Source organism: Papio anubis, chromosome 15 (assembly GCF_008728515.1).
Source record: "Papio anubis isolate 15944 chromosome 15, Panubis1.0, whole genome shotgun sequence".
NCBI lineage: Eukaryota > Metazoa > Chordata > Mammalia > Primates > Cercopithecidae > Papio > Papio anubis.
Genome location: NC_044990.1, coordinates 52,110,284 through 52,128,008, shown reverse-complemented (window position 1 = coordinate 52,128,008; position 17,725 = coordinate 52,110,284). Strand labels below are relative to the sequence as shown.

The following is a 17,725-nucleotide window of genomic DNA, read 5'->3' as shown; positions in this document are numbered from 1 at the left end:
CTGGCATATTGATTACTTATTTGATTGAATTGACAGGACCAAATGGATATTATATAATAGATTGGTCTGCTTGGCCTATAAAGTAGCTTTATAGTTTAAAATGTTAAGAAAATCAGCATAAGGATTGGCGTCCACGTACCCCAAAACCATAATTAATTGCTGAAAAAACAGCAAACAGGATCTATTTTTAACTTTATATTATTTATATTTCTTTATAAAAACAGATATACCTTGAATTTTGTAAATATAAAATATCCTTTATTGAGTGGGTATTATTTGCCAGGTATGTAGTGTGTGTATTTTTGAGTTTCACAACAGTGCTGTAGGAGTAAATGGCATTCCTATTTTACAGATGAGGAAACTGGGAAGCTTTCAGAAAGCTTAATTTTTTGGCCTTGGATCGATTTCATATAGGTGACTAAGCCTGCATATGGCTGTGTGCTCTTTCAGATTTCAAAACCTGTGGTATTTTATGCTGCCTTAACCTATGAAGAGGTATAGCCGCCTGGTCTATCTGTAGACAAGTCAGGAGCCTTGTAATCTCAGCTCTTTCCTGGCCTCTAGGTTTCAGTTTCCTCGTCTTGAAAGTACCTAATTTCCTTCCAGATCTAAATTCTGTGAACTTTCATGAACTAATGTAACAGAAACCAGAAGACAAGATAGGAATCTTGATTCTGGTTTTTTTCCTCATATGCAAATACCATTCCTCAAGTGAAACAGATTGTCACAGCAAATACGTTGAGCCTTGAATGTAATGAAGCTCATTTGTCAGTGTCTGGGGCCCCGTAACTTTATAAAAGTTAAACAGGGACACGTTTCAGAAATGCACTTCTGAACCTAAGAAAATGCCTGTGCTTCCTGTTGCAAAAGGTGTTCCTTTTCAGTTGCTTGAGAAAATAATAGAGAGGCTGATGAGAACATGGGTGTTTTGTTTAACACAGGCTTTTTCAAACTGCACATTCCTCTTATGTGCGTTGCTCACATGTCATTTTAATATGAAAGGGCACCTGTCTTTTGTCTCAGTACACATTTACCTTTCAGCATTTCAGATGGCAAAATGGGAGGTACCTGAAAAAGTTATTTTTGTTTGGTGGGTTTTGGGAATTCATTCAATACCTGGTGTTTTCTTTAGACTTTATTCTGCCTTCTGCTGGGTAAATGTCATGGAAATGCACTTAGTGACTCTTAATCCTTTTCTTTAACCAAAATTGAAAGAGACAGTCGTTTTCATAACAAATCAGTTAGTTATTTCAAGGAAAAAAAAAAAAAACCTGATGTGAGTTTTTATTTTCTCAGAACACTTATTCTATTTATATAATACCTACATTTTTATATGCTGCATATGCATACGTAGTTGTATTTAACATGAACTCCGCACTGGAGTTAAAGAGTTTTTAGGATGAACAATAACAACCACACGTCCCTCACCGTTTTTTTTTTTTTTTTTTTTTTTTGGTATATTGTGTTTTTTTTAACATTTAGAGGACTATTTCACTTTAAAAAATAGATGTGCTTCTTATTAGTGTTGGTTAACTTGTTTCTTTTTCAGAAATTTTTCTAGTTTAGTCCAGGTTTTTCACAGAACTGGAGAAGCACAGATTGTGCTGAAAATGGTCATATTTTTTTAAAAAAAAATACAAAAGCTGGAAACGGCCTAAGGATTTATCATGGGACATAGAGACCATCCCTTCAGAATTGAAGACCTAGAAGTTAATAAACTATACACCAAGCACTGGCATGGGATCACCCAGCTAGACACCTGCTACCCAACTAGTGTCCTTTGATTTTTCTCTTTACATCAAAAATGTAATGTCTCAACTTAAGAAAAAATTATTAAGATTTATTGGCAAATAAATGCACAATACCTTTTTCTGTAAGTTTGCTATTTCATAGATTTAATACAAGAAACCAAAATCAAAGATGATCAAATCAAAGTGAAGTCAAAACTTTAGATTATTCAGAAAAATATTAAACACATTTTTAAAGACTCTTGTCAAAAGGGATTAACTGTGTACTCGTGAGTTAGACAAAAGGAGCAAAGAAGGTAGGTAGGCTATTTTTATTTTTAGCTTATTTCCAGAGAAAACAGTTTTGAATAACACATTAGCACATTCCTCTTATGTGTGTTGCAGAATTCACGTAATTTGAGGAATTCTAATTTAAATGAATTTAAGGGAAATGCATTATTTCTAAAGAAATTAATAGAAATCAAGTTTCTGATCACCATTGTCAACCTGATGCAGAGTCGCCTGGGTGCAGCAGCAGCCCAGGCCCTGGTAGGGGTCTGACTCCATTTATTGTCCCAGCCAACTCTTTCCATAGGAACATTTTCATGGAAAATTCACCATTCTGTCCCTGCTGCTGACTTTTTTAAAATTAAATTTAGCTTTCTATTTTCTAGCAAGTTTTTAAAGGAAAGAAGACAAAAAGGACAATTCTGTTCTTTATTATATCCTTTCAGGGCTCGTTTACACATACTACTGGATATCTTACAAACTTAATTATCATTCTAATTAGTTTTTTACTCTCATCATGAAGTTAGTTTCTGCTTTCTTAATGTGTTTATAAGATTGTGCGCTTTAAATTGCTTCAAAGCACAAGCATAAGATACAGTGTGCCGTTAAAACACAATGCAGTAGCTACTCAAATTTTTGGTATCCATTTCTAAAATTTGACTAGTCTAAGGAGAGCACTTACAGACTTTCTTTCCTTTTTTTTTTTTTTTTTTTTTTTTAATGAAATACTAGGCACTGGGTGCGTATAATGAAAACATAGGTCTCTCTTGAGCTCTCTGGCTGGGCACAGTAGCCATCTTCTCTTCCCCTACCCCCATATATCAGCCTCTAATTTTGAGGAGAGAGTTGAAGATCTTGTTTTCTTTTTTTTTCAAGCATGGTGAGAGAATGCTTAAATTCCAGTTTCATTAATGGGGCAATGGGAGCAAAGAATATTATGCATAAGATTTGTGGGGGGATCATAAAAGTACATGTTTTTATAAGGATAATTTTATCACTTAGATAATTAAATTTGCTGTTTTCTGGTATACTTTCTTCCCCCTCCCCCCATAGGGAAGGTTTGCATTCCTTATTATATGTCTTCATTAGTTACTTAGCCCCAAGTAGCTTATAAATTTTTATTTTTTTATTATTTTTTCTTTTTAATTTATATTATTTATTTATTTATTTTTATTTATTTTTTTTTTTTTTTTGAGACAGAATCTTGCTCTGTCACCCAGGCTAGAGTGCAGTAGCACGATTTCAGCTCACTGCAATCTCCGCCTCCTGGGTTCAAGGGATTCTCGTGCCTCAGCCTCCCAAGTAGTTGGGACTAGAGATGTGTGCCACCACACCCAGCTGATTTATTTATTTGATAGAGATAAGGTTTTGCTATATTTCCCAGACTGGTCTTGAACTCCTGGCCTCAAGCAATCGATCCTCTCACCTCAGCCTCCCTAAGTGCTGGGTTTACTGCCATGAAACACTGCATCTGGCCTAGCTTATAATTTATATATCATTTTTATTGATTTTATTCATGGAGTAGGGAAGTGTCTGCCTCTTGTATTTCTGAGGCCTCTTCTGTTGCTTTTCATGATTGTTTAGTACACTTGATCACACTTCACTTGCACGGTTTCCCCACTCTACATTTCTGGGCTCAGACAAACCCTTGCTCTACCAGGTGCTATTTTCCCTGCTGCTTCTGCCTTTAAAATAGCCACCTTAGAAACAATTCCAAACATCTCAGCTTCTACTTTCTGATCCTTCTCATTTTGTAACTCCACTTCCCAGACTCAATAGGAGGGTAACTCATTCGTGTTCCCAGTGGCTATTTTAACACAACTGTATTTAAAGGAGCTGGAGATGAGGCGGGGCGCCATCATTATGTAGAATCCTTACTTTTGGTTACCAGGTGAAGTATAGAGAGGCACTCCTGAACTTCAGGACTTCAGGCCATGTGACCTTCACCCTCATAGGTGAGGTTATTGTACTTTATTTATGAGCAAAAGATTCTGAGGGTATTTTTAGGTCTGATTGAGTTGAGTGAGTCTTTTTCAATTTTTTTTTTAATTTTCATTTTTTAAAATTATTTATTTTTATAATTTGGAGGCGAGGTCTTGCTCGGTCACACAGGCTGGAGTGCAGTTGCATGATCATAGCTTATCTGTAGACTGGAAGTCTTGGTCTCAAGCAGTCTTTCACCTCAGCTTCCTGAATCGCTGGGGCTGCAGGTGTGAGCCACTGCACCTGGCTACGTTTTTTTATTTTTATTTTTTTTAGAGATTGCAGGGACGGGGGTCTCACTGTATTGCCCAGGATGGTCTCGAACTCCTGGCCTCAAGTGGGATCTTCCTGCCTCAGCTTCCCAAGTAGCGGGGATTATAGGCCTGAGCCACTGTCCTCAGTGTTGAGTCTTTTAAGAGGGTCACTCATTTCCTGTTGCCCAGAAATCAATTTGAAGTTTTTGAAATATCATGTGTGTTTATTACTCAGAGGACTGTTAAAATTTGAATCAGGGATCCTAATTTGAGATTAAGTGATTGAACTGTAACTAAAACATTCCATCACCCACCCATTTCAAACTCCCAATGTGTAATATATAACCCCAGTTCAACAAGCTAACATATTCATGAAGCTTACCAAAAGCAGAGATGGCCATCTCTTATAATCAGGGGTTGGCAAACCCTTTCCATAGAGGACTGGATAGTAAAGGTCTTAGGCATTGAAGGCAAAAGTGCGGACCACAACTTACTAACCCCTGCTCTAGATTTTCAAGTGGAAAGGACATAACTACCATTATTAAATAGCCAACGTGAAAATAAAAGTATGACTGGTATCATTTTAAGGAAAAAATTAGAGAATTTTAAGTGACTAAATTGGAAGTACAATAAAGCTAGACAGTACCTGAGGTATAAATCGTCTCTACCTTGGTACCACCTCTCACATCCTTGTTAAGATGAGCCTGGAAGTTCTTGTCTACCGCTCCTCCCCAGGTGCACCCCTGTTACAGAGCCCCTTCCTCCACTATCTGGAATGTCCAGGGCAGGATCCGGCAGCTTATCTTTTCTTTTCTTCCCCCCTCCCCTCCTCCTTCCCCTTCCCCTTTCCTCTCTCTTTTCTCTCTTTTCTCTCTTTCTTTCTTTCTTTCGGTGTTGTACTCTGCCACCCAGACTGGAGGGCAGTAACACAGTCATAGCTCACTGTGGCCTGGACTCAAGCAATTCTTCTGCCTCAGCCTCCTCAGTAGCTGGAACTACAGGTGCATGGCACTGAACCTGGCTTATTAAAAAAATAAATAAATTTCTGTAGAGACAGGATGTCACTTTGTTGCCCAGGCTGATCTTGAACTCCTGGCCTGAAGTGATTCTCCCACCTCGGCCTCCCAAAGTGCTGGGATTACTGCCGTAAACAACCACACCCAGCCAGTTTATCTAATCCCATGTGCCACTTCCTGACCCAGAGAGAAACACATCCTCCTACTACACAACTGAGCAATGCTCATCTCCAGTAAAGATGAAATTTTATTGTTTTCTTTTTTTTTTTTTTTTTTTTTTTTTTTTTTTGAGACGGAGTCTCGCGCTGTCGCCCAGGCTGGAGTGCAGTGGCCGGATCTCAGCTCACTGCAAGCTCCGCCTCCCGGGTTCACGCCATTCTCCGGCCTCAGCCTCCCGAGTTGCTGGGACTACAGGCGCTGCCACCTCGCCCGGCTAGTTTTTGTATTTCTTAGTAGAGACGGGGTTTCACCGTGTTAGCCAGGATGGTCTCGATCTCCTGACCTATTGTTTTCTTTCTAGGCCTTCCACTCTCTCTAGCTGGTTCCATAGCAACACAGGAAATAGCTAAGAAATGGTTGTCAGTGACCAACATCGAACTAGCTCAGCTCAGTGTACCAAAGATGGATATATTTTTGAAAAGATGAATTATATCAAGCTCAGCTTATTAGAATTCATGCTCATAGTATAAATTTCAAAACCATGTAGACATGACATGTAACACATAAAAGCATGTAGGTAATAATATATACTATATAGTAGACCTCCAATCTTTTTAAGTTAGGAGTTTTGCCGATTTTTGTTTAATTTCTGTCAAACTTTGGTCGGTACACATATGCAAATACAGTTTTGTCTCCATGGGACAACCACAGTGAATCAGAAGTTGAGGTTTGGTGTCAATCCAGGCAGTAGGCTTTTTCTTAAAAGGAGCCCTTTCAGAAAAACCTAGAGCAACCTGGGGCCACAATTAGTGCATCAGTATTTCTAGATTTAACAGGCTTGAACTATTCACTCTCTTCTGAAAGGGCTGCTTGATCCTGTAAGAATCCACATAGACAGCATTGATTTAACAGTTGAATGAAAAATGTTGGGTCCAGTTTGGTCTAGTTTTCCCACGTAGGCATTACCTGCACATCTCATTTACAAGGTCCTGTAGTTTCCCGTATATGTTCTTATGTGTGTGTATTTGTGTGTGTATGTTGCAGTTTTATTAACACATTCAAGTACTTGCTTGGCAGCTATTCTAGGCTCCAGCGATAGTGAAATAGTAGAGGCAGAGTAGTCCCAGATCTCCAAGTATTCGGAAACTGGTAGAAAAGGGCGTCTAAATGAAATCTTTATGGTATATTGTGATAGGTGATGTCATAGAAATAGGAAGTGAATAATTTCGGAGTACCTAAGAAAGTGACACTAACTCTGTCTGAGGATGTGACAACATTTAGATAGGGTAATAATTATCCATGCCACTGTAAAATAGTGAAAAGCGCTGGATTGAGAGCCATGCAGTCTTTTTACTGACTTTGAGTAATGTTACTACCTTAAGCCTCAGTTTTCTCATCTGTAAAGTGGTGTCAACAATACTCACTTTGTAGCTTCATGCATGGGGAACAGCAGATAGCTCCCTTCCCTATCTTAGACTCTTTTCACCAGAGGCCATGTGTGGCCAAGAAGCACATTGTAGACAGTTGGGTGTAAGGGGCAGAAGAGATCAGTGTTTGTGAGGTCGCATGGGGACAGGCCTCCCATTCTGAATGAGAGCCAGGAAAACAGCACACCTGGGTCAACTATTGTCCTACTCCCACTGGGAGCTCATTTGGACAATGGCTAGTGTATCTTTTCCCAGCACAGCCTTTGCATATTTTACTGTCCTTACAAGTTGACTGAGGGACCCGGTCAAATTACATACTTCTTCAGACAGCTTTTCTCTGTGAATTTTAGCTCTAGAACCAACGTGATGATTTCTCAGGGCTTACCCTGATTCTTAAGTCCTGAAAAATGTATTTAAACTTTACTCTATTAAGGCATCTAGGATTTTCCCCCAAAGAACAAGCAAAAAGTAGGTGTCTATGAACAATATGTACTTAATACCTGATATCTGGGGGTAGTAGAGTACATTATTGTTCAGTAAAATTTTGTGTACATTCTTGGACGTTGTATTTTAAAATAGCCTTAAGCCATCTAAGTGATGTACAGTTGTTGGAGGGAAGGGTGGCGGGGGGATGTTGAAACAAAGCGTAACTGATTGACCATAAGAATTCTTTGTGACTTTCAGCCTTAAAATCAAGTCAAACTGGGTAAAGCTTTAATGATTTCTTTTTAGTCTACTAGTGGTGATATATCCAGTGGCAGTTAATCCATGCCTTTTGATATGTTGATGGAAAAGTCATAAAGGAGGACACCAGTGTTAACTAGCTTGCCAGGTGTCACAGCAGGCAAGACGAGATTGAAACCCTCACCTGTCTGACCCAGCCCGCTGGTGGGATGGTAAGGTTTCCCGACAAAGATTTACCAACTGAAAAATTCATTGAGAACACAAGTTTCCCAAAATCGAGTACCGGCCTGGTTGTTATGGTAAAGGGATGGATGGAGCACCAAAGCTTGTGTTCCTTTGTTTCTTCCAGGAGAGAAACCCTACAAGTGTACCTGGGAAGGCTGCACCTGGAAGTTCGCTCGTTCGGATGAACTGACAAGGCATTACCGCAAACACACGGGAGTGAAGCCATTCAAGTGCGCAGACTGTGATCGCAGCTTTTCCCGGTCAGATCATTTGGCCCTGCACCGCCGGAGGCATATGCTGGTGTGAGGAATGCTACCTGTCCAGCTGAGCGTAAGAGCTGGATCTCTTAGCGGCACCCAATTCAGCAGGGCTGAATCCCCTTCACAGTGTTAACACAAAAGGGCATCACCATCCCACGATGTCTGAAACCAGAGGAGGAAAAAGAAGGCACACTTCTTTTGGTCTGAAGGTAACCCCCATCCTGACTACACGAGAACCGTCTTTACGCGGGCCTGGGAGCTCAGTGACATAAATGTTGAAGAGACAGGCATTGTTTTCCGTGCTGTGTCCTCTGCCATTTAAAGATGTTTGTAGCTTGTACATTTTCTGAGCTGTCAGACATTTTGTTATTGATACCTTAAAGGTCACCTACCACAAATTGATGGCTAGAGCAAGACCTTTTAAATTTGGATGAATCTCTCATCATCCCACCCCTTAACCCCTTTTTACAGAAATTTTAGTTACGATCTGAGTAAGCTAGAACACACATCCAATCTGTTACCAGCAAGCAGCATGAAAGTAGAAACGAAGAAGCAGATGGAGAGGTCCCATTACCTGCAAAGAAAGGGCACTCAGGCAGCCCTTTGCAATCGCGATGGCGGCCACTAGATATCACTCGCAACTTGTCATTCTGCCATGCCCTGAAGAAAACCAACATTGAATCTTTCATTTGTTTGTCGTTGATTGTTTTTGTTTTGTTTTGATTCTGTTTTGTTCATCTGTTCGAGCAGAGGGGCAGTTGAAGTCTCGTCCTGGTCTCTGCCCTGGCATGGACTGGCACAGAGGTGTTCTGTAGTTGAATAGGAAGAGCCTGTCTAAAAAACTACTGCCCCACTTCAAATTGCAGTGTTCTGTCACCTAGGCATCATCTCTTCCTGCCCCTAGTATTTGATTACAAGGAACCGGGGGAAAAAAACTTTCTTAGACACACTGGCACCAAGGTAAGAGGTGGGGCTGCCCAGGCAAAGTCAGTGAACATGAAAAATCAGACAAAGCAGAGATGGAAATAATGCGCCTCTTGAGGAGAAAAGCAATAATGAATAAAAGGACTTTCCTACAATAACTTCACTGAGGACTCACGTTACCAATTTTCATACTTACTAAAGGGATTGTAAAAAACACCCCAGCATTTTAGATGTCTTGGTTCCATTTACAGCACTGAGGTAATCTTTCTGCTGTTTGTTGTCCAGCTTGGTTGAGTACCACAATTAAAGATTATGCTCCCCTTTTCTTGTTTGAAAACAGTTATTTGGTGACTAGAAAGGCAAGGGAGGCATAGCCGGGAATTAACTCTTCGGTTAATGGGTCAGTTCTCCTTGGAACTGAATCAGTGGACAGAGAATGCTTCCCATAGAAAGCCCGACATGGTGCTAGTTTCCTCTCTTGGAGAGCCAAGGATAAGTGACTCTCCAATAGGTTCTTCTATACAGATTTCATTTTCTAAACTGTATCAGGACCCAGGTGTCCTGCATTGGCATCTGCAGGGATATTGAACCCACTCATCCTGTGCGGAGGATGAGAGGAAGGTGTTAGTTCCATCAGCCCCTAAAATTATGAACCTTTTTGCAACTAGCAAAATATACAGTAAACAAGCAATACATCACCAACAAGCATTCTTTCAGAAAAATTACCATATTGTGTCCCCACTACAAGCTGGGCTTTTTTCCAGCTTTCTGTGGCTGAGGGGCTTGGTGAGATTTTTGTTGTTGTTATTGTTGTTGTTGCTAGAATTTTTTATAGCTTAGATATAAAAGGTCTCCAACAAAGACCTTTGCAATATATTTTAATTACAAACACTTGATTTTGGGAATTGCACATATTAACCTCACAATATTACTAGCTCATTTTTAAATGTCTGGACATTCTGAAATAATTTCCGGTTACAGAATTATCCTTTTTAGGATCATCTTCTAATTCAGATAATCTTATTCTGATGAAGCGAGAACTATGAACATTGAAACAAGGACAATTTGTGTTGGATGGTATTCAAAGGAATTTTTTAAAACATTAAGCAACAGTGTAATGATTTTCAGGTCAAATTATGGCTTCACAAATATGTGCTCTATATTGTCTGCCAGGTCTCAAAAATTCATCAGGCAATTTCCCTCCAACAAGGGCTGCAGTTCTAGTGATAAATAGCATCTTGAGCTACACAATCTACTACTCATCAACCAGTGGGTTTTTTACCACCTGGAAAGTTTTTTTTGTACTATATGCAACTCCTACTTCACATTGCCTGTGACCATTCAGAATAGAAAAAGGTCTCTTGATGCATCCCAGCGCTGGTTACTAGTCAGTGACAGAGAACACAGAGAGGGACAAACACAGCCATGAATCCCCTGGCACTAGTACCAGCACCTAGTTGGCAAGTAGTCGGTGCATCCCTCAAGTGAAGTGTAGATTTGCATTTAGTCCTGCTTGCTCTCATAAAAAGAGCCAGTTCTTTTCTCTGCTGAAAGATGTCTTGAGAGTATTACAGGTAGACTTGGTTTTTAGAATTCATAAAACTGACAGGCAGGGTAAGCTTCCTGAGTGACAGCTTGGTTTAAATTTAGCACAGAACTAAATGAGTTGCACTTTTCTAATAACATAGGATGGATTTGGGGAAGGGAACATTTTTCCTTATCCTCTGAAAGTGGAAACCAGACTGAGATGGTAAGTTAACTGATAAAACCTGTCAGCATTCCATCATTTTCACCTTTTGACATATCAGTACTTCTAAGAAGGGATCTAAGCACAATTAAGTGAATGAGTCCCTGGTCTAGCCTCAGGAACTGAAACTTCTTTGGGGCTTGTCTTGAGATATGGCAAATTCTCTAAAAGTATTTCCCCATGGAAAGGAAAAAGTGGTTTGGGACAGAAAGAAATGGAATGTCTTCAGTCATAGAAAAGCCTCCATTTCATCTCATGTCCATTTCTAGCCTCTTTCAAAAAGCACAGTGCATCGTGAGCAACAGAAAAGCAGTAGAATCCTAAAGGACTTATCAGTTGTTCCATAACTAGAAGCATTTTTTGATTTTAAATTTGAAGCTGTTCAGTTTGCAGCTGGGGATATGTGCACGGTTGGGAACTTATACACATAGAGCCGTTAACAGCTTAAGCAGCTGCAGTAGACCTGATTTTCTGTTTGCAGTATAGGGATTGATTTCAAGGGAGTTACAGTATTTGAAAAGTTATGACGTTCAGCCTTTGAGGTTTTAAGAATCCCTTTTCCTGCTCTGATCTTAAGTTGTTTGGAAAAAGATTCATGCTTCTGCATCCACCTCTGCCCTCATTCTGTCAATTGTCTGTGGACTCTGAGAAGCCTGCTTGATAACTTGTCTTAAGTTCTATTAAGGCAGTTAGACTGAGATTTCTAATGACTTTACCATAAAGATTATACTTCTGCCTGGCATCATTTCTCCAAAACACTATAGGACATTTGTTTTCAAAAGCAGTTGAGTAACAGCAACATAAACCACACTTTTTTAAAAAATGAGCACTTTTCATTCACTTGAAAGCTTAAGTGGGCAAAAGGAAGATGATTGTCAGGAGAAGAACTTACAAAATGCTAGTGTTTACAAATGCCAGTTCCAGGTGATTAAAGAGGCCATTTTCATTATGGTTTAAATTTGGAATAGTTTATGCAAAGATTGCGTTCATTTTTTACAATTCTTTTTAACTTTAAATTGCCATTTGTGTTTTAAACATAATTCTGCACTTTGAAATCAGTTCATTAGAATGATAACATTTATATGGATAAAGATGCAGTATTCCTTATTCTGTACTTGATTTATTATACTTACCAAAGCTGCAACTGAATAAATCTGGTGAGGTGAGGCCTTCAAATGTATTAATACGCCTTTGTTATGTTGTTATGACTGCTTAGAAATGTAGCCATGATGTTGTTCTAACGGTGTCTTAACATTTATAGTGAGGATTGACAGAAATTAAGCAGTGTTAAGAATACCAGCATCCATGTTACAGTCTGCGTATAAGGGACTGAATGTGAGGTAACTCTTAGGAATCATAATAGGCCCAGAAAGCCTTAATATTCATAGTTCATAATCCAGTCTCAGATTTTGCTCTTCAGTGTTGCCTGTAAACTTAGCAGGTAAATGTATTCTAGTATAAAACATCACTGACCAAATCTCTCCCTTTAGTTTTTCTGAGGTAGTGCATCCCATTAAAAAAGTCTCTTCAGTTTGTTTTGGCTTTAGTTTAGAAAGGGGTTTGGTAAGTCATGTCTTCCATATGACATTTCTGCTCATCCCCACACTGCCTTCCACTTAACCTGTACAGACAGCGCCAACACATGCACATGTGTGTACACAACTGTATATGCAGCAGCCAGTGGGCTAACAAATATCAACAAAGAAATTTTTTAAAAAGAATTTGTAATAATCCATGCTGTCTAGAAATGTGAGTTACTTACCTTATTAGGAAACCGGCTTATAATACTATATATGACTCTGCCTGCATTTTATAGTTAAGAAATGTACATAAAAATTGCTATATTTTCACAGTTTCATTATAGAGTAATGTCTGTTTAGTAACCCATGTCCATTGATACTTTAAATATGCTAATTACTGAGCAATTGCAATAGAAATCCAGATTTTCATAAGAAAATGAAATAGAAGGATACTGCATCTTTAAAAAATAGAGTGAAGATATTTTACTGTATTCGTAACATATGTGATAGTGGAAAAAGTATTTTCAAACTCACAAATTTTACAGAGGTTGTAAATAGTTTGATGAAGTATGTTGGGAAAAAGAGCTTCTAGTTTTCATCACAATAAAAAGAAAAATCTTGTTCAGATATGCCTTGTATATCTTACACACAGTGAGCAATATTGCCGTGGGAACTCTGTCCAACTTTGTCAGAGCATGTTCTTCGTGTTCTGTTCAAAATAGAGTGGCCACTTGTCATGGTTTAGCCAGGATGGTTTAAAATATAATGAAGTCATTTTAAGTTGCAGACAACCGATTCCAAACTAGTAATGTCTTTTCCTGAAAAGGACAAAACAGCTGCACAGGATTTTGCTTGTACTAAAGAGGAGCATCTTACAGTTGTTCTCTTTTCTAAGTTATCTCCCTCCTCAATAGAGTGGTTCTTGATGAAACAATCATACAGGTGTTTATTCTTGTTTTATTCCAGGGAGACTGCTTTTAGGTATAACTACATGTTGACAAGATTAAGTGCTGTGGATATGGCCACATGTTAAATGAATCTATACTCGCAATAGAAATAAGCTAATGCCCATTTTCAGAAATAAATTAAATGCTGAAAGTGCCTGTCAGTAAACATTATGACCAATGAGATATTCCTATACTTTTACACAGCAATAATTCTTAATAAGACTGGGTTTTTTCCTGCACGTGTGAACGCACACACACATACACACATACACAGAGAGTAAATACATGCACATAGTAAATCAAATCTGTTCACATGCCCACAAAAAAAGCATTTATATCTTTCAAATATACTTAATCTTGTTTACATTAACATTTCTTAATTTGATCTTTCTAACTTGCAGAATATAAGAACACAAATCTGAACATTAAATTTGTCTTCAATGAACACTATTGCATATGGTAGTTAAAATTTCTGGATAAAAAGTTGACTGTCATTTGCCCCAAACTTATGAAACAGTATGTATGATTCAAAAAGTTTTGCTCAGTTAAAAACACCAATTTATTTAGAGCAAAAGACTGAAGGATATTTGTGTGCTTGTTCATTTTATCCAATCATACCAAACGCACAAATTCATCTTTACATTTCTTCATTCCCCTTTCCCCTAATATTTCCTATTATCATCTAAGAATCATTTTGGAAGGAATATTGGCAGAATCATTTCTCCCCAAAAAGTCTGTTGAAGTACTACTGACACTTAGTAAGCCTAGCCTTTAACCAGTTTTGAAGTTAGTCCTAAAAATTACCAGATAAACATTCAGAAGCTCACAGGTTTCTTTCCTGTAATTACTGTCCTACTAAAAGTGGAGTCATGGATAGAGATATGCAATGAGACTCATGTGAATAGACCATGAACCCTGGAAATTCTCCAACCCCGCCATCTCAGAGCACAAATTCACCCAAACAAGCTACTGAGGCTATCAGTAAAATTATACTCATGGAGAGTCACACATCGGGTAAGGGCAATTTTAAAAGTAGGACTGTGATTAAACATTCAGGCTTTAGACTTCCACGATGAACTCAGACCACAGGCCTCAAAAAACATCCACTGTTTTCTCCTCCCAATGTTAGAAAGAAGAGGGAGAAGGAAATGTACCAGGATGAGCGGGTAAAATAACCAATTGAGTGTCAAAGGAAAGCTGCCGGGTTCCTTAATCTCACTGAAGTCAAGTCTTCTGACTGGGCTTCTTTCCATGTGTTGTCTGAAAAAAACTGAAGTACCGTGAAAGGTTACACATTCAGCAAACGATGAAAATAATAGCTATTCTTTATTAAACACTATGTGCCAAGCGATAGGCTAGGCAATTTTTAGATACGTTATCTCCAACCTGTACAACATTTCTACACTTTATGCATGGGAAACGAAGGCATGGGAAGTGTGGCTGAGTTGTTTGTGGATGGAGAAATAGTAAACGGCAGAGTAGGAAAGTGAAACCGTCTATCTGTGACCTGGAGGTCTGCCTGTGTCTTTTCCACTCCACCACACTGCACGTGGGTTTCCCGAAACCACCTTCCCAGATTCCTGACTCTCAGTAATTTTATTACGGACAACATGCATGAGTAGTCATCATATTTTTCAAGTGAAATATCGGAACATGATACAACACATGACTTAACAATGGTACTGAATATTTGAAATCAGGCCTCTCCTGGAAAGTCATGCATGAAGGATCATTACAAACAAACAATAGCAACCAGTTGTCTCCCTGAACTTGTCACTTTTCTCATAAATGTCTGGCCTGGAGCTCCAAAATCATTCAAATACTTAGTAGCATTTTAGCCTGAGTACACTTTCTCAGTTCCTCAACTCTTTGTATGCCTTTCCACCAATATAGACATTCTAGAATCTGCTTCAGATGCATTTGAAATTTTCACCCCCATGCAACTAGTTATTAATATCAGAGCCCACTCTTGCAGTTGGTAATGGGGTGGCAATCAAACATGCAGATTATGATAAAGGAGAGATAATGGATAATTCTTTTTCAGAGTTCTCACTTAACAGCTCTGCGTTGGAATGTTTTAAATAGTCTTATAAATAATTTGTTTATAGTATTGTTGTTAGTTTAATTGAATTTTATGTAAGAAGCTGTCCAACATCAGAGAAATGAAATTCCTCGCGCTTTTCTGTGTAGAACAAGGTCTCTGACAGTATTGATTCATGGAAGTACTAATGGACTTAGAAAACATTAAGAGAATGTCATTTCTCATAGTGTTTCTGTTTCTGAAAATGAATCTCCTGAATTATGATCTTTCTCCCTGTTACTTGGCTGGGGAAAGAGATAAAAGTTATATAAACAAATTCTCTTCCATGCTCAGAGCAAGTGTTCCATGTGCACAACCTGCTGCAGACTGGGGCTCTTCTCAGTTAATTGGGTTTCACAAGCAATAATTTTCCACAACAAAAACCACAACTTGAAGTGAATTGAAAAGAGATGAATAGTGGAAAAAGTCGCCTCAGTACTTTTTCTTTCTGGATTTCATCTCTAGAAATTTGAAGTGTTTAAGACAAGAGTCCACCCTTTGTGCAAGGCAAGAACCAATGAATGGACTCCTTGTGTGAATTATTACGTCTTCTTCCAAAGCAGGTTCACCAGGACTTTCACAGAGATTCATTTTTGTTGAGAAGTAAGGGTCAATAGGAGGATAGAATTTGGATCCAAATCTAGTGATAAAAGTGTCCAAGCAATCAAAAAGTAAGATATTCTAGGGACATGCCAACATCTTCCCTTTCTGCTAATTTCATGCTCCAAAGATATGGCAAAAAAAAAAAAAAAAAAATCATAGAAAATTCTTTTGCCCTACTTGTGTTCTAGTTTTCCCATGGCAGAATTTTGTAATTACATCCAGACTATAGTGTATATTTTTTTCCTCAAACTTTATTACATTGGATGGATATTGTTGAACTGGGGCACTGGTGCCTATATTCAAGGCTCTTTCCTATCGACGTGTCTGTCCACGATTTGTTGTGTTTAAAACTTCATTTTGAAAAATCACTGTCCCCCTGTGGGATAGTGACTGTATTGTTTTGTTCATGTCTTTGTGGGACACATTGCATCACATGGCAAACCAACTCTCTGTGGATGTGAGATAAGTACTTATAAAACCAGCTTGAAAACATCGTCTTATGTATTATGTCATCCTGCATCATAATGCAATTATGTGTATCATAACATGCTCATTTAAAAAAAGAGAAACCAGCAAATTCATGTTTGTCCATAGAAGAATGTACTCAGAACTTTGTGTTGTGAAATGATGAGAACAGACCACCTTTAAGATACCCACCTGCCACTTAAAATGACTTAGTTATAATTAGTAGTAGTCTAGACGTTGTTCTTGGTGTGTGGGGGTCAATTCTAACGTCATGTTCTTTTGAATAAATCTCTCAGTCATATTTGAAAAAAAATACATGGGAATAAAGAAAAATATCATCTTTGGCCAAATCCAGCAGGCATCTTTTTTTTTTCCTTGACGTTTAACTCATTATACGTGGTAATTGGATCACAAGATCTTTCCGTGTAAAAATAACAAAAACATCCTTTAGTTTACAAAAGAGTTATTCTAGGCTTGAAGCCTCTGAACAGCAAATTGAATAGATGGGCTGCATCTGATTTGCTTTGTGGATGTAATTTTACAAAAGACTCTTGGGTCTCTGACCCCAGAGAGTTAAGAGTGCCCAGAGGAGGTCGTACACATTAAAGGATAAAGCCCCCTAATGATGCTGGCAAGCAAATGTGTTGAGTTCTTAAATCTTTATTTGGTTTTCTGTTCAGAATTTTAATTGCAAATGAATTTATTTCTCCAGTTTATCTAAAGACCTAATTTCCCAATAGTTTCCTCTGCATTTATATACTCTGTAGTGTTTAGGCAACCCCTGTTATAAGTTTATTAATATTATGTAAGTGTTGTTCTTGTATTTATGTATAGTGTATGTATTGTAAATATACTCAGAGCTTTTTTCCTTTTACTGTAAAATGGTGATTTTTTTTGCCCTATGATAATGTAAAGGGAGACCCTCCTAATGAGATTCTCTCAGAGGATGATTATTCCAGTCTATTCTCAGAGATTTAAATGAACAAGTGTTATTGTTTTTAATGGTGTCTCAGACATATTCTGTTGGTGCATTGCTTTTCTGTATTCAACTTTCCTATGAATTGAGCTGTGAACTGAAATAGAGTTTAAACCTTTAACTGTATGCATTTGTATAATTATCTGAATGAAGGCATGAAGGTTAAATAAAGCATTTTGTATGGAACAAAACTCCCTAACTGACTCAGACGCTTTGGAAATCATAGTTATTAACCATTCTAATTAAACCTTTGTTATGAAAAGTTTTACCATTTGTGTATAGTAATTTAAAACACAGAACAAAATAGAGTCTATTCTAAAAAAGCAACGTTTTTATTTCATAACACCCAGCACCTAAGTAGGGATTGCTAGCTTAATATTTTAATGAATATAAAATTAAAAAGTAGTCCAGAAATATAAAGTGATATGAAAAATGCATCT

At 38.1% G+C, this 17,725-nt stretch overlaps 1 protein-coding gene across 10 annotated transcripts in view; it reads left to right on the top strand.

Moving 5' to 3' along the window:
* The window catches only part of KLF12 (Kruppel like factor 12), a 453,886-nt gene extending 436,397 nt beyond the window's left edge, over nt 1–17,489 (top strand). For 7 of the 10 annotated variants that reach the window (XM_031655898.1, XM_031655896.1, XM_031655895.1 and 4 more), the window contains one exon: nt 7,888–16,611. In XM_031655898.1, coding sequence (XP_031511758.1) covers nt 7,888–8,069 — 182 coding nt within the window. In that variant the 3' untranslated portion in view covers nt 8,070–16,611. Of the gene's footprint in view, nt 1–7,887 lie in introns of all 10 variants that reach the window. The other 3 variants (XM_017951303.3, XM_031655900.1, XM_017951311.3) reach the window with 1 other exon arrangement.
* Nucleotides 17,490–17,725: the final 236 nt, after the last annotated feature.